Source organism: Oxyura jamaicensis, chromosome 4, assembly GCF_011077185.1.
Source record: "Oxyura jamaicensis isolate SHBP4307 breed ruddy duck chromosome 4, BPBGC_Ojam_1.0, whole genome shotgun sequence".
NCBI classification, from domain to species: Eukaryota; Metazoa; Chordata; class Aves; order Anseriformes; family Anatidae; genus Oxyura; species Oxyura jamaicensis.
In genome coordinates this window covers 94,638,969-94,664,319 of record NC_048896.1, presented here as the reverse complement: position 1 = coordinate 94,664,319, position 25,351 = coordinate 94,638,969, and the positions used below count along the sequence as shown (strand labels likewise).

General features: G+C 62.9%; 1 protein-coding gene across 1 annotated transcript; it reads right to left on the bottom strand.

The window, feature by feature from the left end:
* Window positions 1-25,351, bottom strand: RAB11FIP5 (RAB11 family interacting protein 5). Its single transcript, XM_035326081.1, has 6 exons — window positions 25,199-25,351; window positions 24,903-25,161; window positions 16,901-17,337; window positions 15,144-15,855; window positions 1,847-2,042; window positions 1-865 (listed from the first exon to the last, which is right to left on the bottom strand). Exons 1-6 carry the CDS (start codon window positions 25,311-25,313, stop codon window positions 656-658), a joined length of 1,929 nt encoding a protein of 642 aa, XP_035181972.1. The 5' UTR covers window positions 25,314-25,351; the 3' UTR covers window positions 1-655.

Sequence of the window (25,351 nt, the reverse complement as noted above, 5' to 3'; positions counted from 1 at the left end):
GGGGTTAATACTGAGCCGAAATTTCGCCTGTGGTTTGCACACACAGGTGAAGGGCCGGGCGGTGTGTGCGAGGAGCTCTCCCCCAGCACCGACGGTGCACGCAACAGCATCCAACAGCAGCCCCTTGCCCTAGCTGCCCTGCTGAGCGCGCTCAGGGCACGGTGACGCGCGGGTGGACCCCCACCCAGTTTCAGCACCCCCGATTTCTTCGACCAATTTAGCGCTGGCCATCGGCCTGGGCACGCCAGTTCAGAGAAGAGACCGCGCAAGAGCGTAGGCAGGAGAGCAGCGGCAGCGTGACAAAGAAGAGGGCGAGGTGGCTGGTTTCCAGCTCTCTAAATGTCCACGGGCCACTTAAAGCATCGGCAGGATGAGGGCCTGAGAAGGTGCCACTTGGACAGGAACCTTGGGAGGCACCCGCCTCCCGCGGAGGGCTCTGCTCCTCCCCATAGGGTGGGGGACAACAGCCTCCCACCCCATAGTTCCCAGGAGCCGGGTGAAGCTGGGGCTGGGCGGGGGAGCAGACCACCTTTCCTGCTAAACTCTGCGAACAGAAGCCACTGGAGCCCTCTTGCAAGAGGAAGGGGGAGTGCAGGGACGTTTGCAGCGCGTTTCTTGGTGCTCTAGGCAAGTGCTGCTGGGCTCCGCGAGGAGGTTACTTGGTCTTGGCTTCCCCCAGCGGGATCTGGAGGAGCGTGGGAGACTGCTCCATGATGCGCACCAGCAGCTGGTCAATGTAATTCTCCAGTTCCTGGATGTGCTCCTCCTTCTTGCTCAGCTCCTTCTCCCTCTGCAGCAGGAGCTGGATGAGTTCGTCGTGGGTCAGGTGGTAATACTTGGCGGACTGGTCCAGCACGGTGGGATCCTGCGGCAGAAACCAAGAGGAACGTTCAGCGAGTCAGCACCACCGCTCCCTTTTAGCATTTCCAAGGTCTAGCAGCACCCAAAGCGGGTGGTTTTTCCTGTCTCGTTTCCAAATCTGACCTGACGAGCACGGGGCATCCAGCAGCTACCACGTCTCATCTTCTAAAACCAGCTTTCCCACATGCCATCGTTGTGCAAAACCACGGGAGGTGGAAGGACTGCCCGGACAGCCAGCCCGTACAGCCTGGATGCGCCTCCCAGACAGATAAAAGCTAAAGGCACGGGCACAACGGAGCCCGTTAGCCTGGCAAAATGAGAGCTGGCATTAGCTGCTCTGAGGCTTCCTCCTTCCCCAGTCCCCAGCAGCAGGCCTGGGTGACGGCACAAGGAGAGAATTCAGGGCCGAAAGAGCCCTCGGGAGCTCCCAGGGGATGAAAGCCCCGGGGGAGTCGGATCTCCCAGCAGAAGCAGCGCAGGGGAGCAGGACCCAGCCAGAGCTCATCCCAGAGGAGCTGAGATGCTCGTAACTCACGGCGTGAGTACCCACAGCACCACAGAGGGCTCCCTGGGTACAGCAGGGACATAATTCTCTTTCCACCCACGTGAACCCCAGCAGCAGCATTTTACTCGTTGAGCTGGGGAGGCGAACGGAGCAGCAGCAGACAAAGGGCAAGGGAAGGCACCCCCCGTGAGACACACGCATTTTGCTTTCAGCACAGCACCATCTGAAACACAGCCAGGCGAGCAGCAGCTGAACGAGGCTCCAGGAAGCGTCCTCCCTCTGCCAGGAGGAAAAAAAAACCTTCATGCCCCCCCGTCAGGCGGCTGCCAGGACATCCCCCACCTTCCCCGGCTTGCACATAACCGGGATTTGCTCACGTACCGCACAATAAAAACCCGGACCAAAGCAACGGGGGAACTCCACAACGCCCTGAGCAGAGCAGGTGGGAACGCAGCTCACACCCTGGTGGTTTATTCCTACCTTTAACTTCTTGGAGTCCGCTTTCTCCGGGTGAGACGACGGGGCCACGGGCTGGACGCTGCCCGTGGTGACGGTCTTCAGCTTCTCCAGGCCGTTGCTCAGAGCCGCCGTCAGGCTGGACTTGTGCTGCTGCTGCTGCTTCTTCTCGCCGGGCACCTCCTGCACCGCAGCGCTGATGGGCTTCACCGGGTGAGGGCTGAGGGGAACAAGGAGATCGGGTGTTGAGCATCCTGGCAGCTTGGTCACCCAGGAGCCCCCAGGCGAGCGCCTGGAGTCACAACTAACGTGTCAGCATGATCCTGAACCACGGTGCCTCAGTTCCTGCACTGCCCCAGCCCAACAGCCAGGCTCCACCGCAAAGTCTGCCCCCTTCCACTAGCCGCGAGGGAGGGCAAAGAGGCTGGGTCTGAACCTTCTTTGTCAGCTCTAAAACTACATTTTTTCTTTCATTTTGGCTTCGCTCTTCATTCAGAAGATCGAATGAATTGCGTTGCTTTTCAGCACGACGGAAAGAGAAGTGACCCGGCAGCACCTCCCTGCAAGGAACGCACAGACCCGTGCACCCTGCTTGGGATAAAAAGATCTTAAAAAGATCTTAAAAACCTACCCAGGACCTCCAGGAAGCCTCTGCACTCCTCGGGAGGAGCAGACACCCTACAAAGGGGTTAAAATCCAAACAATTCTGCAGGGGAAGGGGGATGTTGCGCTCGCAGGAGCTCACAGGGCCTCAGCTCACGAGCGAGGCAGGCGAAGCACAGCCTGTCTTCGCAACCAGGGACCTCAGGCGTCGGTGGGACGAGGTGTGGGAGGCAGAAGAACACCCACGGTTACTGCACGAGCTGCCAGCCAGGCTGACAGACGCCTCTCCAGCCCAGCTTGTGCTGGAAGTGCCTGGCTGTGCTTGATTTCAGCTTCCAAAGCGGAGCAGGCGGCTTTCAACCCCGCCGCGGGTCGGAGCTGGCAGGTGAGGCTGGGACGGAGGTGGCATCACATCAGGCGTCCGCCCCAAGTCCCCAGGGCGGGTGTCCTTGTGCGTGGCACATCGTGAGCTGCCAACGTCCCCGTCGCGCCGACGGGGAGAAGTTCTCTTCGCACCTAACGTGCTCTCCAAGCACGACGATGCCTCCTGTCACCCATGTTCTAGGGGAGGACAGCGGCGGTAGCACCGCCCAGCTCCGACGAGCTGTTAAGGCCCCATGTCAGAGCTGTCCAGGTGCACAGCCAGGTCCCGCACAGCTTGGTAAGACGGAGAGGGATCCCACAAACCCTGGTGAGAGCCCCCTGACATGTCAGGGCTGGGGAAATCACCAGCCTCAAGCACTCGCTGCCCTGCCTTAACTCCTTCCACCCAAACTGCAAGCAGCACGGTGCCTTCCTGCAGGTTTCTGCGTCCTCCTTTCACTACACGAGATGGGGGAGGGTGAACCAGAGCGGACCAGAGGCCAGGAACAAATCCCGAAAGATTTTCCTCCCCGGTCCTTTAAAAAAAAAGGACCAGAAGTAACCATTTTGCTTGCTTGAACCACAGAGCAGGGCCGCAGAAGCCGGAGGCATGCCTGTAACAAAAACCCTGCTGGCAGTCAGACACCTGAACCATGTCAGCCCCCGAAGGGTGTTTTCTCCTGCGCCAAACTCCAAGGCCACTCGGCACAAAGAAAACCAGCACCAGCCCCGGGATGGCAGCGGGATAACCGGGACGTGCTTCGGTAGCAGGGGCTGGTCTCGGGCAGCTCTCACTCCTGTTGCCGGTGGGAACACAGGAACTTCTGCAGAGCTGGAAAACACTAAAAAACAAAAAATCATGATCCCGTTCTTTGCCATTGCTTCCTGGCGGCAGGAGCAGCCTGATCCACGGGGTCGGGCACCGGAGCACTGCCAGCAGCAGCCAGGTCGCTTCCCAGCCCCGTCCGAAGTCCCGCGGGGTCTGCTGAGATCTGGGAGCCGTTCCCACCTGCGAACCCACTGCCGTGTCTCCGGGTGACCACGAATAACATGAAAATCAATGCCTCTGAGATGAAGCACCCCAAGATGAAGGCAGCACGACCCCGGCTCCTGAGCGAGCCTCGCCGGGTCGCGGCACAGCTCCCAGCGCCGCTCCCAAGGTCGCTGCTGAGGGCGGTGGAAGTCTGGGGGGATTTCCCTGCAGCAGCTTAGGAATTAAATCCTTTATCTGCCCATTAAAATGCTCCTCACAGAGAACGAGGCAACAAAGGACAAATCCAAGGAAACTGGTCTGACTCTCCTCGGGTAGGCTGCTGTGCCTGCAGCACGCCGCACCCCAGGGCCAGACCTCCCTGCAGACGGGGGTTACAGAAGGGAAGGGACAGAAAAAAACTTGGGAGCAGCAGCTCTCCCCCTGGATCTGCACGCGGATGTGGCAAACCACTCTCCGAGCACCGAGTGCTCCACGGGAGTTGCATGCAGATCGCCAAGAGCTGCTACGGCCACCAGGAGGGGGACATCACCTGCATCGTCCACACCGTGCGCCGCGGCATCCCCTCTCTGGTCAAAGAGGCTTCTTCCCAGCTGAGCCTTTCTGCCTGCTCGAGGTTTGAAGCTTTTCCTTCGTCCTTCCACCTCCTTTGTACCTTACCTTTTTTTCTGCACGCCTCGACCGTGCTAACGGAGGCTTCTGGGAAAGGCAGGTGCCACCACGGGGACCTCACCTCTCCCCCATACCCGTCCCCCCAGCCCTGTAACGCACTCAGAGCCTCCCCCAGAGACCCTGGTAACCCTCCCAAGGTCCTTGAACCCTAACACCAAAAATCCAAGCCATCCCCGCCTGCACGGGCAGAGGAACCAGATCGGAGATGCCCAAGGACATCTGAGACACGTAAGGTGACAGAAGCCAGCACCGACACGATGACCAACTCTTTGGATCCCACTTTCTTCCCTCGGGTGGCTGCACAGTCGTGCCCCAAAGCGGCTGAGGTCCTGACAAGGAGGTCCTGGCCCTGCACTTCTCTCCCTGCCCGAGTTCACCCGTGGGGACGGCAGGACACTTCTCTTTCCGTTCGCGGAACTCCGGCTGTCTGCTGCCTGCAGGTTTTGAACAAGGAGATCTGATGGAGGATGAGTGATCCAATTAAGAAGCATTGAAGGACCGGGCCTCGATAAAAAGATGGCTTAACAGACCCATCTCTTGCTGCTCCTTGCTCCCAGCGGCATTCTGCACACCAGCCCCACGCCAAGGAGGGGTCCTCGTGCAGGAGGACTGGAGCTCAGGGTGGTTCTCTCCCCAGGAGCACTACCCGCGTTACTCTTGGGCCAGAAGGGATTTTTTGTCGTGTCAGCACCCCCACAGCGCTCCATTTGCCTTCCGTCACAGAGGCAAGGCCGATCAGATCACCGCTGGGAGAACCGGGTCCCCCGGGAAAGCACAAGAGTTTCCCAACACGGGGATCCTGACCCTTGGTGCTCCGGGCAGCCGGAGCCTGGGACAACCTTCTCCTGCCTGGAAGGACCCGAGGAAGGGCCACCAGGGAAGCCAGAAGAAATATAGAAGGACACAGAGCGAAGACTCCGTGCCCTCAACTCAGCACCTTCCTCCACCTCACAGCGTTTCCACCAGCACAAGACCTGGGAGGAGGAAGAGAGCTTTCCCTCCTCCGCCACGCCACCCCCCTCCCAGTAGCCTTGAGGCTAAGCCCTGCGTGGCTCCTCACCGATGGGCACCTTGGCAGAAGGGAGCAGGGAAGGGCATTTTGCCACCGCCCCGGTGAGACTGATTTTTATTTTGGCTACGGAGAGAAGTTTTTAGTACCTGGAGGTCGTTCAGAAAGGAAGGAAACCAAAGCTGAATGAATGGAAGGGGCAATAGCCGTGCACATGCCATGAAGGAGCTCACGAGAGCTTTAAGGGCTGGAAGCTCTCCTGGCACCCACGGGAAAGGCACCCGGTTTGCAAGCAGGGGGGGGGAGATGATGGAGCCAAAAATCAGCACCGAGCGAGATGCGGATGCAATTTGTGGCTGCGTTTCCAGCTGGGGCAGATCTCAGGCGTGCCAAACCTTTTTGCCCCAGATTAGAGCAAAGAGGGGACACCAGTGGCCGTTCCCCACCGAGATCCGAGAGAGCCGAGGGTTTGGGCTGCCCAGGGAGGACTCTCGAGGACCACAGGTATCGCTCGGCAGGGGAAGGAGACGGAGGGCACCTCCGTGGCGTCAGCACGGCCGGGAGCTGCCGCCGGCGAGCCGGGGTCCCCGATAAGAGCGGGAGGGAGACGGGGTTACGCCTCTACCAGATACACACCCTTCGCCTTCCCCGGAGTGCTCACCTGGTCGTCTGCTGGCAAAAGGGCTTCTCAGCTGGCTGTGTCTCCCTGGGCAAAACCACGAGCGCTGAAGCTTGTGTGTCGCCGGACTGCAGCAAAGGGCAGGGCTGGGCTGCTGCTGCGCGGCTGGCGGCGGCAGGGACCCCGCTGCTCGCGGGGCGCGCGGCAGGGGAGGGGAAATCAAACGGCTCGGGGTTAGTCGCAGCCATGAGGAAAGGGGTGGAGAAGGCCAAGGGCTGGCTGGCATGCAGGGAAGGAGGCTTGCCTAGCGGCTCCCTGGGGAGGTTAGCGGGCTGGAAGCCTTGCTGAAGGGCTTCCTCGGGGAGCTGGGGGAAGCTGAAGCCCTGAGCGAGCCTTTCGGGCAGCACGGCTTGCACGGGGAGGCTGTCTGGTGGCTTTTGCACAAAGGGGTTGCCTGGGGCAATGGGGCTGACTGCCGGAACGAAGGGATTGCCCGGGACCCAAGCATCCTGCTCGCTCCTCTCCTCCGCTTCTGGCTTCCAGAAATCGGCCTTCTTGAAGTCCATCCTGCCGTCGGCCGAGCACCGGCGCCGCGGCCCCTCGGGCTCGCCAGCGGATGGCCGGCCCTGAGCCTGCCCGTGCTGCCCCTCAGCGTGCCCCAACAGCGGCTCTGGCTGGGGCGGGCTGTGCCCTCGTGCTAACCTTTGGGGACAGCCCGCTGCCTCCTGCTCTTCCAGAGCCGTCCAGAAGGCTTCAGGCTGCCCCGAGTCTAGCCTGGAAGACGGGGTTAGTCCTGAAACACTCAGCTCCTCGGGGAACTGCTCCTGCTCCGGGGCCGTCTGCAGCTCATCACCGCCTGCCGGCCCCGGGAACAGAGGGGATGAAGCTGGCTGGCTCCAGCTCTCCAGGGAGAGCTTCGACAGGCAAGTCTCAAATTGCTCGGCCACATCCTCCCCACTCATCTCCGATGGGTCTTCCCCCGGAGAGGTGCCCCTTTTGGCCAGCTCCGCAGCTTTTGCCCCTGCGTCAGGCTCCGAGTCCGCGGCAGCGCCCTCGGCCTCCCCGGAAGCTGGGATCTCAGGCGCAGCTTCAGCGGCGGCAGCTCCAGGTGCAGTCGGGCTGGGAGGAGCTGGGACAAATGTCTCGCCGCTCAGACGTCTCCTCGGCAGCTCCACGTCCCCCTGCAGACCCTCCACACCTTCCCCTCGCTCCTCGGCGCCCTGCTGCCTCACCTTCGGCTCGCGCACCTCCTCCTCGCCATCCCCTCTGCCCCCCGTGGCCGCGAACCACCTGGGAGGTTTGGGGGGTGGCGCGGCCACCGGCACGTCCGAGCCGGGCACCGCGACCTCCTCCTGCTCCCCTCGCACGCCCGTCCACGGGGAGAGGACGACGTGCCTCTCGCGAACGTCGGAGCTGAGCCTCACGCGGCCCTCGCCGGCCTCCAGCCTCATGCTCGCCTGCAGCCGGTACACCGACGTCCTGATGTCAAACGTCTCCTCCTGGCCGCCGGCGCCCTGGGGGTCCCGTCCCGGCTCGGGGGCCGCGGGGAACCGTCTCACCGCCGCCTCCGGGAGCACCCGCGGGGGCACGGCAGCGACGTTGCCCCCCGGCAGCGTTTCGGAGGGGTTCTCGGGGGGGAATTTGCTTCTGGGCAGGACGCAGGCGGCGGCGCGAGGACCGCTTTTCGCTTCAAAGGTGCCTTCGCTGAGGAACGGCCGCTGCCCGAACGCGCTCTCCTGGCCTATGCTTTGGGTGCTCTCCGACGGATCGGAAGCGGTTTCGGTGGCGATGGTCATCCACCCGTTCTCCCCCACGCTAGAGGCTTCCTCCTCGTTGCCGTCCCTTTCCTCCCCGTCGTGTTTCTCAGCAGTTCGTGCCGCCGAAGCCTCCTTTTCCCCGGGGTTTCCCGACGAGAACGCAGGCGCCCAAACCACCGGCGTGCTGCTTTTCCTCCTCCTCCCCCCCCGACCCGGCGGACACAGGGCTCAGCACGTCCTCTATCACCGTCGCTTCCTGCGTTGTGCTCACCAAGTTCGCCCCCACGTCCAAACCGGAGAAATTTGTCCAGGACCGTAGAGCCGGGGGCATTTGGCTGCCAATTTGCGGCTCGGCCTTTTCAAACTCCTTCGCCCCCTTCTCGGCCGATCCGTCCGTGGGGCTCGCCACGTCAGGGTCATCGATGAAGGCCATGCCCTCCGCCGCCACCGAAGCCAAAACGTTTTCCTTCTTTGGCTCCGGGTTGAGCCTGCTGGTGGCAAAGGCGTCGAAGGTGGCGTCCCACTCCGAGAGGGGAGGAGGAGCGGCGGCTTGCTCGTCGGGAGGAGGAAGGTCTGGAGTGGTTTCTGGAACGGGGACGCCAACGTTTGGGGCTGGAGGATCCCTCTCCGGGTCCGTGAGGCTGAGGGAGGCGGAGGGACTGCGATCCGCGGAGGAACACAAGCTCCCAGCGACCTCCGTTGAAGCATGCGGCCCAGGCGGGAAACTAGAGAAAAAGTGAGTAGGTGAAGGAGAATTTAGTACCTGGTCAGCGAGGAGGTCCTCAAAGAAGGGGTTGCTCTGCAGGGAGCTGAGGAAGGGGTTGGTAGGGGACAAGCAGCCGGGCTGGCTGTCTCCAGCAGCGGGAGGGAGGTTAGCGTTGAGCATGCTAGCGGCGGCGGCGGGAGGAAACCGGGCAGGGGAGCGGGGAGGAAAGGGAGCAGGAGCAGCTGAGCTGGTTTCTACCTGAGGAGACACTTCCAGGCTGTGGAGGGAAGACAGAACAGTCCTCCTGGTTAATGCCGTGACAGGGCTGCGAGCACACACACCACACGCACACGACAGACGCTCCGGCTCAAAAGCAACGCAACGCCCGGACGCACGCTCGTCTCCGGTTAGGCAGAGCGATGGTGATGGAGTCAATGCGTGGACAGGGCATGCACTACGACAAGGAAAGGGCAGCCCTTCTCCAGCGGTCCTCCAGATTGCCCCCTTCTGCCTCAGCGAGCCGGGGAGGTTTCCCCACCTCCTGCAGCCCAAGAACTCAGCTCGTTTTCCATCCCCTGCTGGTGCAGGCGAGGAGCCGGGCTGGGCTAAGAGCACACGAGCAAGTCTTTCCCAGCCTACCCAAATGCTCCTTCAACGGCAGGCTCGGTGCCATGCCCACGGCCCTGTGCAGCCCGTCCCAGTGCCCGACCACCTCCGGGTGCAGACCCTTTCCCTGACACCCAGCCTGGCCCTCCCCTGTCCCAGCTCCGCGCCGTTCCCTCGGGTCCCGAAGGTTTCCACGCCGTGCTGGGTGCAGCGTGGGCACCCCGTGACTGCCACGCTGCCCGCTCCTGAGCCCCAGCCCCCCGACTTACCCGTGCTGGGACGGGGCCAGGCGCTACCTGGGGCTGTGCCAACCCGCAGCCGAGCCAGCGGTGCCACCTCGGGCTCCATCGGCCACGGCACAGCCAGGCCTGGCTGGGAGGAGTGGGGAGTCCTCGTGGGAGGATTAACGGAGGGGGATAAACAGAGTTTTCTTCTCTACCTTGCAGCCACCGGTCCTCGTGGAGAGGAGGATTGCGGTCTGGGGGCTCTAGAAAGGTTTCTCTGGCCACGAGCAGGTGGAAGCGACCCTAATCCCAGCCCTCCCTGGGCTCTGCTGCGACAACCCAGCCAGCGAAGGGCAGCGCAGGGATGGGATACCAGGAGGTGGGCACCGGCTGCTCAGACAAACAGGACGGGCAGGCACCAGCTGCGTGAGGCTCAGCACCACGAGCTGGGGGTGCTGCTGCAGGTCTGCCCCCCCCCCTCGGGCAGCTCCGCACCGGCTCCTTTTCCCCGTGGAGCTTCAGAGACGCCCCCCTGCTCTCAGCCTGGGAGAAACACGGACATGGATCAGCCAGCACCGGGCGCATCCAAGTTTAATCGAGGGTGAATAAAGGGACTGTATAAAGGAATTGTCCTGGCAACGTGCGCGGGGCACGTGCAGCCCCGAGCGGCCAGGCTCTAGCAGAGCGCTTCCTGCACCTCCCGCTCCTCCTTCCCACCACGGGCAGGTCTTACCCTGAATCTTCATCCTGCCTCAGCTCCCTCGTTGCCCAGCTGGGAAGCGTTGGGCACACGAGGCGGCACCCCTCGTGCCACCGAAACCGGCGTCAGTTCTCAGCTCGGAGATGGCATTTGAAGGGCATCTGCCCGCACGCACACAACCAAACCGCCCCCGGCCCGCACCAGGCACTCTGCCAGCTGCTACTTCACAGGACTAATCATCCAGGCACCAAAAAGCCCCCCCAAAAAACCTTCCTTTCCACTCAAATCGGCATCTCCCTCAGCGCTGCGGGCACGGACAGCTCGTGGGTGCCCTCTCCTGCTGTCACTGAGCAGCAGTGGTGGCAGTGGCACAGGTGCCCGTCCCCGTCCATCCGTCGTGTCTCCGCGTCTCTCCTTGGCACGTAACGGGGCGGACAACCCACCGTGGGCAGCCAGGAGTGCACCACTGCAGAGGACAGCTCTCCGAGCAGGGCTTTAAGCTCATGGGGAACACAAAACCCCCCAGGAGAAGCGATGGGAGAAGGGGAGGCAGCCTTGGACGCAGAGCAGCAGCCTCTCGGCTGGCGCTGCCCGCAGCACCCTTGCGCTGTGCTCCTCCAAAACCCCCAACACGGCCACGAGGCAGCACAAGGAGGCGCGTCAGGGGCTGCACAGGGAGACGGGGCCACCAAGCAGTCCCAGACTCTCCCTGTTTGCCGTTTGCCACCCCGAAGACCGCCAAGGCTCCTGCTGGCGCCGAGCAGCGCCGCCGCTCTCCTGGCTTTCTGAAAGCTCCAAGTGTGCGTGGGCACAGGAACGTCCCCAAACCTGTGCTAACACCTGGTGGCTCCCAGCCCCTCAGCTGGGCACACCTTAGTGGTGGGCTCCTTCACCACTTGCTATAATTTGTCCTTTTCCTGCGATCTCCCTCGAACTGAGGCTCTCCGGAGGAGCACGGTATCCACAGACCGCCTCCATCTGCGGCGGGAGCCTGGGTGGAAGCGAAGGAAACGCAGCCAAGCTCCCCTTCCACCCCCAGGGCCGGGGGCACTGTGCGGGGCAGAGCACCACACCACCCGCCTGCACCTTCCCTGGGGATGCTCACGGCCAGTTTGGCAGCTGCGGCTCCAGCCCAGGGGCTGGGTACCTCCCCAGGAGCAGAAATCCTGCAGAAATCCTGCTTCTCCCGGAGGAAGGACGCTGGCAGCGCGGCGCCGAGGACGGCACGCTCCTCTAGAGGGAAACCTCCGCTTGCAGCAAGCGCGCCGGAAGATCTCTGCTGACTCACCCTCCTCCTCCCATCCCCAGCACGCGGCTCCGCCAGCCAAAATAAATAGCGGGTACCTTTCTGCCCTCGTTTAGTTGTTTGGCAGCACTTCCCCCGGCGCATTTTAGCCTCCCGGCAGAAAAAGAAAAAAAAAAAAAAAAAGAGAAAAAGGAAATATTGCTGAGCAACCGCCTGGGGGAAGGTCTACTGGAAACAGCTCGTTCGGTGCAGGATCTCCCCCGCGGATCGCAGCCTGGGCTCGAGGCTTGGTGCAGCCACCCCAGCCCTGCGGTTGCAGAGCACCGGCCCAGCCCACGGGCAGGAGGGGGGGGGTAACTGCGCCCTGCAGATAAGGAAAACCACGCTTGGGCTGAAAAAAGCAGGGTTTGGGGGAGGGCAGGGCTCGAATCCAGCCGTGACGCACCGAGGTTAAGAGCTGTGCCGAAGGTGGGGTGGCAAATCCCTCCGTGGGGCCTAGGAGAGCCGTGCCCCATCACCCGGGGGCTGGATTTCCACGAACAGCCTGGGAACCTGATGTACGCCCCTGCCTGGGGTCCTGGGAGGGGGTGGGAGCCCCTCAGGCACACAGGTGTCCCCCCCCCAGTACCTGGGGACGGGGTTTTGGTGGCTGGGCAGTGCTCCCAGCGTCACCAACCTGCCACCCTCACCCCAGGATGGATGGATGCGCTCTCGGGAACGCGGCACCGCCCTGCCCCCGATGAAAACGGAGAGCCAATCTCGAGCTTTGTCCCCAAAAACCACAGGCACAAAATAGCATCAAAAAGCAGAAGTAGGATCCGGGCAGCAGAGCCCAGATGCGCCTCACCAGGGCTGAGCTGGTGCAAGAGCTTCGGGTCCGATTCACCATCCTGCTTCACGTCCGTCCCCGGAAAAACTCACACTCGGCAGGCAAGGGGCGGGCACAGGCACTTCAGAGCCACCCCTGAAGGGAGCAGCACCGGCGTGTCGCACGTGGATTCGGGAGACAGGGCGATGGGGTGAGGCCAGGGAGCAGCAGCACCCCCGGGGGCGCACCCAAAGCACCTTTGGGGGCCAGAAGGGAAAACATCCAGCTCTTGCCCCGGTCGTTTTTACCCCCGTGCTTGCTCCAACGCAGCAGAGGCGCAACCCTGGTGGCTCCCGCGATGGATTCGTCCGCAGCGCTGCCGTGGTCCGCCGAGCCCCGGTTCCACGGTGCTGCCCCGAAAGCTCCTTCCCATTTCCAGCATTTCGGAAACGAAGCTTTGTACGAGCGGGCGATGAGGAGCGAAGAACTCGGGTCAACATTTGGGCTCTGCTACGGGAAGAGGAGCGACAACCAACGCGGGGAGCGATTTTACGTTGCCCTCCCCCGAAAGCAGAAGGAAAGGGCTTCAACCCAGCAACGGCGACGATTTGTAAAGAAGAGAGCGCGACTTCTCCTCTTGCCTACCGCCAGGCACAAGGCGCAGCCCCGTTTTATCATCCCGACGCACGCCGCAGGAAGCGGGACCTGTGGAGCTCTGATAACATTGTGGGAAAGGCTGAAAAATATCCCAGCCGATTGTTGTAGCCCCGGGCCTTGCCTCAAATCGACCCGCTGAGCTTCTTCCTCACATACAGCCCAACACAACAAACACCGAGCTGCCTCTTCTTTTATTTCAGGCCTCCCTCTCTGTGCCGGCCCCGCCGTAAGGCATCCTTCTAATTACAGGCCTTTTCCCTAATGACAGGGTGAGCTTTCCCATCTCGCAAGCACCACGGCGTCGGGTGCCCTCTTCCCCCGCGTCCCGCTGCGGGTGAAACCTGACCGAGCCACGGCGGGCACCGGGGAGGCACCGAGGCCGCTTGCTTAGCCAGCAGGAGCTGCAGAGCTGAAGTTTCCAGATCAGGAGAGCGGAAGGGGGGGGGGGGGAAAAATCCTTGCTGCAGCTAAGACAAAGTTAGAGCATAAAACAGCTCGATCCAGAGGACGGCTCCCTCTAGGAAGCAAAGGTTAATCCATCTCCAGCCGCAGGAGTTACCCTGGTAAATGAGTAGCAGGCTTCCTTCTCCCCCCAGATGCAAACAGCCGTCTCCAAAACCCCCACAGAAAAGCCCTGCCAGCTCTCGGATCGCACGCCCGAGAGAGAAGAGGCGTTTCATTACTGAAAGGCGGAGGGCATCAGCCCGTGGTCACCCCGACACTGCCGGGACCTCAAAAACCTTCCAACAGCTTCGGCTCCAGGCGGCGGCACGGCCCGCGAGGGCACCCGGTGAGAGGAAGGGGAAGAAAATGAGCAAAGTGAGAGATCTTCCTGAGTAACGATGCTGTAATTAGTGCCTGAGGAAGAGGAAGATTCGGGAAAGCCGGGCTAAAGGCCCTCCACCTCCTGGTGTCTCGTGTAAGCCTCCCCTGCTGCGCTTTAAGCTCGTTGCTCCCCTTCTGAAAATTGCCAGGCGCAATTAGAGCCCGTTCGGATGCTTGGGAACGTCCCAGGAGGGGCCCCCTGTGAATCTGTTCCCTCCAGCCCGGGCTGCTTCAGAGGGATTCCTGTTCTGGGGAGCAAAACCTGCAGCCGGAGGAGTTTCTCCTTTGAAGACAGCCCCTTGCTGATTGATGGAGTCCTCGTCACACACCTGCAAAGCTGAGCTTGGGCACGCCGCAGCAAACCGAGCCCCAGCTCAGCTGGGAATTACAAAATAAATAAAGTAAAGCAGTCCCGAGCGGTGATATTCCGTCCTTCCCCAGACACCAGCTTCGTTTGGCCTCGTCCAGAAGCGAACCCGCAGCCTCCCGGGAGGAGGACAACGAGGATGTGAGGGAGGGAAGGGGCTGGCACCAGGCTCCTGCTGCCCCTTGGCCTCAAAGGCTACGACGGCTACAAAACCCTCCTGCGGGTGGAGAAGGTGACAAATCTGGGGGCTGTCCCTGGCCCGGAGCTGCTCAGAGCCCCGTGCAGCTGGCTGGGTGGAGGAAACCTCCCCGTTAGGGGCTCAGACGGAACGAAAAATCCCTCTGCTTAACAAATGAGGTTAAAATCAGCCCAGATCAGAAAATCCCGCCAAGGAAGCAGCCCTCTGCGTTCCACCAGCTGCTTCTAACCCCGCCGAGCGAGGATAACCCGGCACCGTGCCCTCGGTCAGCCCCCGGCCCCCAGCTCAGCTGCGGGGGACTTTGGGGACGGACGTGGGCATCGCTGTGACAAACCCAGCGCGGAAAGGGCACGGGCACCGCGTCTGTGCCCTGAACGGAAGGCCTGGGGGGGACGAATCTCCACGGGGAGGGAGAACAGTCGGGGATTTGTGGTCGGGAGCAGGGAAGGCTCGGTGGGGGGGGGGGCCGCGCGGGTTAGGGAGAGGAAAGAGCAGGGCTGGGGTTCGTTACTTGAGGAAGATTAATTAATACCTCCGATTAACAAAGTTCCGCAGCCTGGGCCGGAGCAGCGCTGCAGAGGGTGTGGGACGTCAAGAAAAAAAGCGATTGCAGGGCGCTGCGTCCCACGTCCTGCTCGGGACGCCAGGGAGCTAATTACAAGGGAACGGATTGCTGAGCTGCCTTCCAGGCCACGGAAACACCGGGCACGACCACGCCGCAGGGGGATTCCCCTCCCCTTCCCCGGCCAGGGCTTTGTGGCACGGGAGAGGGGAGGATCCAGGAGAAAATCCCTCCCTTTGAGAGGCGCGATGCCAAGGGAGCATCCCCCCCCGCCCCACTACGATCCCATCTGAGCGAGGGGGGCCGATCCCGATCCTCCGGCGGCGCTGGAGAGCATTTCCCAGCACAGCCACGAGGCCGGGGCAGGAGGATCCCAGCCTGGGCACCGGCACCCGCGTGGCACTGACCTGGCTTTCTGGGGGCTCTCTTTGGGCTCCTTGGAAGCGAACCAGCCGCCGGCCCTGCTCCTCTCGTCGCCTGCCGCGGGCGAGCCTCCCGTTTTCTCTCCCTGGCCTCTGCCCCCCGCGTCGCTCTTGGTGCCCCCGTGGTGGAAGAAGCCGCCTTTGGGTTTCTTCTCTTCCTTCCTCGATTCTTCCGCCTGCTTCTCCTGCCTCGCCTCCGCGGAGAACACCAAGGGCGCCGCGGCTTGGGTGGGCTTGCTCTCCGAGCGGCCGCCCTCCTCCAGCCTGGCTCTGCCCAGGTGGTTGCTGAGGGTCACGGCTTTGGTGGACACCTTCAGCTCTTCCTGCAGGACTAAGCTGGGAGGAGACGGGATGAACCTGGGCTCGTCTCTCTGCTGCGTCCTCTCGAAGCCCCCCCAGGGAGCTTCGGGGGGCTCCGGGTGCAGGGGGGCGAAGCCGAAGCCCTCCTCCGGCCTCCTGGGGCCGCCGGGCACGGGCAGCGGCGCGGAGCTCCGCGGGGCAGGCACGGGGCTCTGCGGTGCAGCCTCGTCGCCGTAAACGTGGCTGCCGTTGATGCAGAGGGAGGAGCGGGACACGGGGTCGCTCTTTGGCTGCAGGTTTTGGATGGCTTTCGGCTCCAGGACCGGGCTGACCTGGGAGACGTCGTCGCTGAACGCTCTCTTGTGGGTCAGCCTCGGGGACGGCAGGAAGTCCCTCACTGCGGGGAGGAAACACAAAACAGGTGAGGCCCCCGTGTAAAGGGCACGAGCAGCCTTATCTGCTACTTCAAACACGGATGGGTTTGTAAAACTGTATGGTTTTTCTCCCTCCCAGGCTCTGCCAGCTACTGGAAACACAAAGCACAGGTCCCGAGCACGAGGCTGCACAGGCCACACGGCACGCGCACATGACCTCCTGCTGCGGGATCCAGGTCTTTGCAAGACAAAACCCTCTGAGAGGATCCGAGATCTATAATAAACGCGAGAAACCACCCAAAAGCTCCTTACGGGGCTCACGCTGCGGCGTGGTTTAAGAGTTTGCACTGAATATAAGTCGCCGAGCCCCCGAGCTCCGCGCGGCACAAGCCAGGACGCCGCAGCGCCTGCTCCTCCGCCGGCTCCAGCCGTGCCCAGGACGTCACCCAGCGGCACGTACCCCGGGACTCCCACCCCGTCCGGGAACTCGCTGTCTCCAGCCCGTTAAGCCACTTAATTATATGTTTTATTGTCAAGGGGCAGCAAGAATTAACTCCCTACAAGGGCCTTTTTTGTTTGCAAATCGCCGCCCTCCCAGCACCAGGAGCTGGGATTGCTTTAATCACTGGGACACGGTCGCTGCTTGGCCCCCCTGCCGGCAGCACCTCGTTAGGCAGCACCTCGTTAGGCAGCACCTCGTTAGGCAGCACCTCGCTGCTTCCCTCCTCGAGGGTCGCTGCCACGAGCCCGTGTTTGCGACCGGTTTTGGGGTGGCAGGGGAGAAACGGCCCCACGCCACCCCCGCGCCCCGCTGCCTGTAGGGTTGGTGGCACGTCCGAGCCCCAGAGCAAGGCCGTCTGCACGCAGGCTTGGCATTAAAACCAAATTTGGGATGTTTTCCCCCAATCCGGCAGGCACGGAGGTGACCTCGGAGGGCTCGTGCAGGACGCTGCTCCTGAGGTAAGCGATTAGTTAACAGGCGTGCAGGAAAGCCGCGACTGCGAGAAAGAAAAGAAAGGGGGGAAAAAATGCTGGAGGGGGGGAGAATTAAACCCGTGATCCTCTTACCAGAGCGCTCCGTGGACAGGCTGCTGTGTCGGCTCGGGGATTTGGTGACCTCGGCAGCGCTGGCGGCCGGGCCCAGGCTGGCCGAAGAGATGGTGCTGTCGGAGCCCAGCGAGGTGTTGGACTGCGTCAGGGACGACTTGCGCAGCTTGCTCTTCAGGAAGCCCTTGATTTTGGACTTCTTGGCCCCGCCGTCGAAGTCATCCTCCACGTCGAGGGCGCCCGCGCTGCTGGGGATGATGGCAGAGGCCGACTCCAGGTCGTATTTCTTCTTGCCCTTCACCTTGTCCTTCAGCTTGCCGAAGGGCGAGCGCGGCTTGTCCTTCACGGACAGGTCGAACATGCTGGCCGTCAGGTTGTTGCGCGTGAACTGGACGCTCACTTCGACCTCGCCCCGCTCCTTCTCCTTCTTCCCAGCCTTGGAGTGTAGCTTGTGCCACCTGGAGACAAGGAGAGAAGAAAAGGAAAGGTGTCCCCATCGTCTTCCAGCGCTGCGAACCCCAGCACGGGGGGGGTCGTAGGGCAGCAGAGCTCCGCCACCGTCCCCGCAGCCGGGCGCAGGCCGACATCAGGCACCCCCGGGCATCTCAGGGGGATGTCACCAGCGCCCAGTTTCTCCTCTGCCAGCTGGAAGGTTGCCGTGAGCCCGTGTTAAAAAAAAAAAAAGGCAGCTTTGTGCCGGCTTTTTGGCGCTTAGAGGCAGTGCCTCAGAACAAATCCTTCCGTTCGGGGTCGGCGCTGACATGGCACAGGAGCGCAGGCGCTGCAGCGTCCTGGGGCAGGACGGGCTGATCTCCGCACCCGGGGCATCCCCCGTGTGCCCCAAGGACACGATAAGGCTGCGCCGCGGGACGGGGACCCGATGACACCGCCGCCGCTTATCACACGGCTGCAGGAAGGCAACGAGACCGGGTCGGTCCCGAGTTTGTCCCCGCAAAGATTTCCTCCCAAACCCCCCCGGGCGGAGGAGGGCGAGAAGGCAGAGGCTTTGCTGGCCCCAAAACCCAGCCCGGGGATTTGCAGGGTCCTCCAGGAGCTGGATGAAATCCCTAGAGGTGCGTTAACCCCGTCCTGGTGACTTCCCAGCGGCTGAAAATCCCCGCCGAGTTTTCCACCCTTAGCGTTGACTGGAAAAGGAAAAAGACAGGGCAGGAAAAAAACGTGAAGCGACGGGGACGGGTGTGACCCTGCTGAAACCACCGGGGCGAGGAGGAAATTCAAACCACGGCCCCAAAATGTTCCTGAATTCCCAAATCAGGAGCCAGCACTGCACGGGGCACGGGGTGAAATCCTCCCCGAGGCCAGCCCTGTGCCAGAGCTCCTCCCCTCCACCCCCACGAGATGCCCCATTTGAAGGTTTCAGCACCAAAGCGTTAGGCTTGGAAACACCCGGGGCTGCAGGAAGACGCACGGAGCCCGCAGCCAGGCCTGGGAGAGGTTCGGAGCGGGGGACGAGCGACGTGCGGCTGACTCATCGGACGGGAAACATCCCGAGAGGCGTTTTTATACCTTACATCACCCCGCGGAGAAAAAATAAGAGGGCGAGAGAGAAAATCCGGGTGGGGGAACGCGAGGAAGGGCGAGGAGGAGGAGATGAAACAGCCCGTGAAGCCCTGCACCGCATCCCCCGTGCGTCCCTTTTAACGCTGCAGTCATTAAACCTCATTTGGTTGCTCGCCGGCGACGCCTTGAAAAAGAACAAGCCTCAAACCTGCTTCAAAAAAAAAAAAAACCACCATCGGCTCAAGGCAAACCTCTGCTTGCGTTGGCACAGGACCACGGAGCTATTTTGGGCTCCCAAGAGCCAAGCAGCAGCCGGTCGGGAACACACCTCGGCGGGTGGCACACGCTGCGCCTTTGGGAGGATCGAGCCTTTCCACACTGGGGTTGTTCTGGGGGCTTTGTTGGGTTTTTTAATCCCCCCCCCCAGAGGCCTAAAGGGGGCTGCAGGAGAGCTGGAGAGGCCCGCTCGGCACCCCATCGCGCTCCTTCCCTCGCGCCCTGCGCCTGGCCGCGAGTCCCCCGGCCCCACGGAGCGCGTTTGCCCCTTGGGCACTGGGTTGGGCGGCGCAGGGGGAGGGCGCAGCGAGCTGCCCAGCAGAGGAAACCACAAACGGAGAACTGGCTGCCTGCAGACGCCCCGGAAAGGAGAAGCAGACGGGGGACCCGTCGAGCTCTCGGGACGCGAAACGTTCCCTCCTCCTGCTCCGGGATCGCCGCGCGTTGGCAGCGACGTGCGCTCATGGAGGTCGGCGCGCTTCTGCGGCGCATCCAGAAGCCTTCCCCGTGCCGAGGCTCCGCTCTCCTCCCACTCACCTCCTCCAAGGAGAGCAGCGAGAGGCAAAAGGATCGGGGAGGAGAGCCCGGCAGCTATTTTCTGCTGCTGCTGGGATCGATCGGAGCCGAGCGGGAGGCGCGGAGAGCAGCGCGCTGCCCCCGAAAGGCACGAGCTGCCCCCATCCTCCCTCCCAGCGGCGTCTGGGATCAGAAAGTGCTGAGCAAAGGGAAAAAAAATAAAATAAATTCTCCTGCTGTGGAAAGGGAGCGGAGGAGCTGGTGGTGAAGGGGGGCAGGCGGCCACACCGAGGATGCTGAGCTCGGGGTCAGCGCCTGGCCCGTGCCCTCCCCGCTCCTACGCACGAGCGACCCGGATAAGAGGCTGGGAGCCGGCGGGGCACAGACCAGAATTTCCCTCCTCGCAGCCAGCAGATAAATGTCACACGAAGCCTGCTGTCCCCACGGCTGGGGAAGCTCCTGGTCCTCCGTCAGGCCACGGGTGACCGCGTACAGGCGGCACGGGGAGCGCCCCGCGAAGGCGGCGCTCCTAAAAACGCCCCGGTGGGTATCCGAACCCCAGGGGGAAGGAGCACGGGCGCCCCCAGATCCATCAGGGAGAAATCGTGTTTGGGTTTGAGAGACACCTGGCTGCATCGGGCTGTCCCCCAGCTGCCAAGATGGCTCGGGGGGCACGGAGCCAAGCCTTAATGGAAATAACCACGCAGAGGGGATCCCAGGGGAGACCGAGCCCAGGCTTCCCGTCCCTCGTCCCTTCCACGTCCCCCCACGGCTCGTTCAGCACCACGCCGCACACCTTGGCGGGTGGGCGTCCCAAATTCCCGCAGAGATCCGATCTGAGAGCCCTCCCACGCGCCCCGGGTACCTGCGGCAGCGGTGCCCCAGTCTCCCTGCCGGACTGGTCCCAGCGCTTCGCCAGCGGCGGGTTCCTGAGAGCCTCCTTGGGTGGCCAAGTCACTCGGAGACCCGCACGGGTGGGGATGCAGACAGGGAAAGCCGCACGGACAGGGGGTTCCTGCAGCTCTCCAGCAGCCAGCCTCCTCCCCAAAGCTCGTTTGGCGTGGACGGGGTGGCCGAGGTTTGCCTCGAAGCGAGCTGAAGTGCTCCTGCCCCGCAGGGCTCCGCCGCCCGAGCCGCAGGACGGAGCCAGACAGCCCAGCACGGAGCCAGAGCCTCGTCCCCGGCCGCACCAGCCCGGCATTTACTGCTGAATCATCCCGGCACCAAGGTCAGCCCCGCTGCCAGAGGAGCCCCACGTCTTTAATTAATGACTGGGACGGGGCTGGGGGCAGCCCAGGGCCCCGAGGGGGGGGAAAGGTGAGTGCAGAAGGGGAGACCCAGGGGAAAATCCCACCCATCTGCAGAAGGGGCACCTCTCCTTCTCCCGAGGGACCACGGGGAGGAAGCTCACCAAGCCCAGAGGGGAAGCAGAGGGTGGGAAACGACCCAGCCGGCCCCGGGGAGTTTGGGCTCCCCGTCTGGGCCTGTGTTTTCGATGCAGCTTCCCCCACAGGCGCAGGGAAGCTTTCAGGCCGGGTAGGTTTGTTTCCTGTTGGTTTGTTTCGTGGTGGTTTTGGACGGCCTCTTTTTGCAAGGTGATCCCTGCGAGCTGCCGAGAGCGCAGACGGAAAACAAACCCAGGCTGATCCCCCCCCAGATGGGGAAGGAAGGGGAAGTCCATCTCTCTGGGTGTTGTTCCTCCGAGAGCTCGGAAACAAGCTGCAACAAACTCTCATCAGGTAATTGGGCATGCTAACGAGGCGACTCTGCCCTGCTCATCCCGCGGGTCCAGCTCCGACAAGACCAGCCCAGCACGTATCCTCATCGCCCGGGGCACGAGGTCTGCCCCAGCAAGGTCCTGAGCGTCCTCACCACCTCCCCTTGGTTTTGGGGGGCTGGGGTGGCCCCAAATCTGTGCCTGCCACGTTCAGGAGCTGGAGGAGGGAGCGGGACAGAGAGCAGGGATGGAGAGGAGCAACCACGCACAGCTTCACATCAATTTATGCTGAGCAGCTCGGAGACTTCCCCCAGCACAGGATGGGCAGGGAGGAAGAGGAGGGCAGGGAAGATTGAAGGAGCTGTAAAAAGGAGGGTGAAACATTTATGAGTGGAGAGGAGAGGGTAATAGCTGGAGACGGCAACCGGGCTCTATTTATCTGCTTACGCTCCGGAGCTTCCAAGGTTTGCATCCTCCGTGCCTGCAGATGCCCCGAAACGCCAGGCAGGAGGGGATGGGACCGCTCTGCTGGCCCCAAAAGCACCAAGAAGAGGAAGAAGCGAGCCCCGAGCCGACTCTGAGGGATCCCAAAGCCAGGAGCTGCTGGGCAGGCTCCCCCAGTGCACCTGCAGATGCTGGGGCGCCGAGCTGGAGGTGGAAATGAGGGTGGGGGTGGGCAGGAGCAGCACGTTTTTCCTGTAAATCCAAGGGGAAGGGCTCACGGAGTGACCGGCCTCTCCTCCTGCCCCGTGGGGTTTCGACACCGCGCAGCATTTCCTGGCTCAGCCCCGCTGTGGGGATGCAATGACCCCCCGGGGCTGCCCTTCCAGCCCCAAAAGGAGGATTTCGTCACAGCCCACAGCATCCGAGGTGCTCACCATTGCTCTCGGCCACCCCCGCTTCAACGTTTCACCTCCCAGACCCGCTCCAAGGACACGACCAGCAGCCGGGGAAGGCCCAACAGCCAGCCAGGGAGCCCCGCAGGGATCTGGGGCCCATCCCTTCACCCCAAGGATGCTCCTCGCCCCCCCCCAAGCTCCCCGTCACGGCCACCGGCAGGGTGACGTGACCTCCTCGAGGTCTTCTCCAGCACCCCGGGGCCACATCGAGCTCAGGGCAGCGTCCCCCAGGGTGCCCCAAGGGCTTCAGCTAAGGAAGGGTGGGCACCCAGAGGAAAGGCACCGCAGCAAGGATTTGTGCCCCTGGCCTCGGGCTGCTTCCACGAGGGATGCTTCCACGGGTGACTTAGCACCAGGGCTCCGGGCAGGGATGGAGCAAGGATGCTAACAGGGTTAAAGCCAGGGGTTAAAAATAAAAGCACGAGTCAGAAGCGAGGAACGATGCTCTGCGCCGCCAGCCCCGAGCCGTGGAGCCTGGTTTAAGCCCTGGGATACCCGAAAAGGCCACGGGAGCCCTCGGGCTGCTCCTGGGCGGCTCCGGGAGCAGATTTTCCCCCCAGACAAAACAGAGATGTTCAGAGCTGAACGAGGCAGCTCGTAAATGCCACCGGACGCCGGCCCGCGGCCCCGCTGCGAGCCACGGGTCCAAGTTTGACGGCACTTTTTCCATCGGGCTGAAAACAAGGAGGAAAAATCACCACCGGGGAAGTTTCCGCCCAACAAAACTCAGCAGTGAAACGAGAGCAAGGTCAACACGCTGACAATCAAGGCCTGTTTGGGTTTGTTGGTTTGGTTTTTTATTTTTTCCCTCCTCTTTTTTGGGCCCTTTTCAAGCCCGCAGCAGTTTCGTGCCTCGGAGCAAGGGCCCTAAAACCAAGGGGGCACCGAGGGAGCTCCTGGTGCCTCAAACACTGAAAAAAAAAAAAAAAAAAGGAAAACGTGCAGGGGACGAGGGGCAGGAGCGGGGCTCAGCCCCACGGCATTCACCAGCTCCCTCCCTGCCACTTCCCCACCTCGTCCCCGCCGGGGTTATCTGCATGGCACAGCCTGCGTATGGAGGTGGGGAGCCTGGGCTCATTTTGCGTTCTTTTTTTTTTCCTTTTTTTTTTTTTTTTTTAGGTAAAAATCTTCTCCTAAACAAGCTGTTGGTGACGGGGCCGGGTGAGGTGGCAGAAATTGGTTCCCCCTGTGAAAAACACGCAGCCCCGGCGGCGTGCAAACCGGCCGGCCTCACAGCCCCAACGCTGCGAGGCCGACAGCGAGGAGATGATTTTTGTAATATCTGCCAAAAACCAAATGGTTTCGATGTCCACGCTCCGCTTTGGGGGTACACGTGAATGTAGATGCCCGGGGTGCAGCCTGAGGGCCCCCCCCCCCCCCCCCCCATGTTTTCTATGCTCGCTCCCATCCCGGAGGCCACGGGTGAAGATAAAAAGCCTCGAGAGCTCTTGCGAGGGGAAGTCGGTTCTCCTTATGCAAGCAGAGCTACAGGAAGGGAGGGAGACAAACTGCAGAAAATAGAAAAAAAAAAACTGGGCACCCCCGGCCCTGCACCCCACGGCCTCACATCCCAAGGCCCACAGGGTCTGCCCGGGGCGGACGTTGCCCCACAGAGCAGCGATCCCTGACGCCCAGACCTTTGCCACGAGCCCGTTCCCGGGTCCAAAGACCCCTTAAACCGTGGTGGGGCCGCCACAGGCCCCTTCAACCCTGGGGGGACCGCCACGGGCCCCTTTCCTCGCACGGCCGCCGCCGCGCTGGTTTGAATTAGGGCCGAGCCGAGGGAGCCAGGCCCAGCTTCTCCCCGGCACCGCCCGCTAATAAAAGCAAAATAAACGCCGGGGAGGCAGCGCTCAGACAGCAGCATCGGGGTTTGTCCCTTTTTGGCCCATTTTAGGGCCAGCCGGAGCGGGCTGCAGACACAAACGAGCCACAGGAAAGCGCTCGTGACCCCGCTGCACCCCCAGCAGCGAGGCCGTGCCCCGGGTAGGAGGGCGAGGGATTCACGAGTTCCTCGGGTCTGGGGCACGGGGGAGCTGGGTGTGCGTGGAGCCAGGCTGAGAAAGTTCTTCCCTGAAGGAATTCCAACCGCATTCCTGCCTCTCTGCTGCCTGGCAGAGCGCTGGGAAGCGTCAGGCTGTTTTTAAACCCTTCTGGGAGGAGGAGGAAGGACGGCAAGTCCTCCCCCCCCGCAGGGGGATCCCTGCTGGAGGCAGCGCCTGGCGGGGCTGGGAACAGGACCATGGGATGGGGAGCTGCACTGGGACAAACTGGGGCATGGCAGCGATGTCCCCACGGGATGCAAAGCCACCAGACCCTGCATGGATCCCCGCCACAGCTTCCGCGGGGGGCCTTGTGGCACCCCACTTCCCGGGGGAGGAGGGATCCTGGGGTATTTGCAGCCCTGTGACTAGGTGTGGGGTGATGGGGAGCCCCCAGACACCCCGTGCCCTGCTGTGTGATGGAGCACATGGGATGCCCTGTGCCCTGCCGTGCCCCTCGTGCAGCATCCACGGGCCCTGATCCCGCGACACCCCTCCCAGGACACACACAGACCCCGCCACATCCTTCCCAGGGCACCCACGGCCCTATGACTCCTTGTCCCCTGTGACACCCTTCTGGGTGTCCCCATGCACCCCCTAACACCTCCTTGCCTGCAACCCCCTTTTGGGGCACGCAGCCACCCCGTGGCACCCTATGCCCTGTGATGCCTTTCTGGGGGCTCAGACGGACCCTGTGACACCCCACCTCCTGCAATCCCCTTTTTGGGGGGCACACACAGACCCCGTGACACCCTCCCCCCTGGGACACCTTTCCAGGGCCGCACACGGGCCTGGTGACACCTCATTGCCTGCAACCCCCTTTTTGGGGACACGCACGGACCTGATGACACCTTGTTGCCTGCAGCCCCCATTTGGGGGCACACACGGAGCCTGCAAACTGGCGTTCCCTGCAAACCACTTTTGGGGGCCCACACAGACCGCAGGAGACCCTATTGCCTCTGACTCCCCTTCTGGGGCCCACACAGACCTGGTGACCCCTCCTTACCTCCCACCCCCATTTCGGGACCCATGAAGCCCCCACCCCGCCCCACCCCAGCTCCGCAGCTCGGCCGGGGGGGACCGGGCATGGCAGGGCCAGGCTGCAACGCCCCAAGAAGCGATCGGCCCCGAGCAGCGCCCGCTGCAGCACGGTGACCGTGAGGACGGCAGGGGAGGAACCGGGCCCGGGGGGCAGCTCCAAGGCGCAGCCGTCCTGCCACTCGGCGCTGCCGCCGCTCCGCTCCGCCACGGCCGTGCGGTGCCGCTGCCGGCCCAGCTCCAGCACGGCGTACACGTCCCCGGGACCCGCTGCTGCGGGGCTGCCCCCGCTGCCGCTCCCCCCCGCCGCCGCCGCCGCCCTTGCAGCGCAAGCCGCGGGCCCGCACCGCCGTCACCTGGACGTGGGTGGGCAGCCAGCACGGCGCCGGCTCGGCGGGCAGAGCGGCGGCCCGCAGCAGCGCCATGGCCGGCACGGCTCGGCTCGGCTCGGCCGGGCACGGAG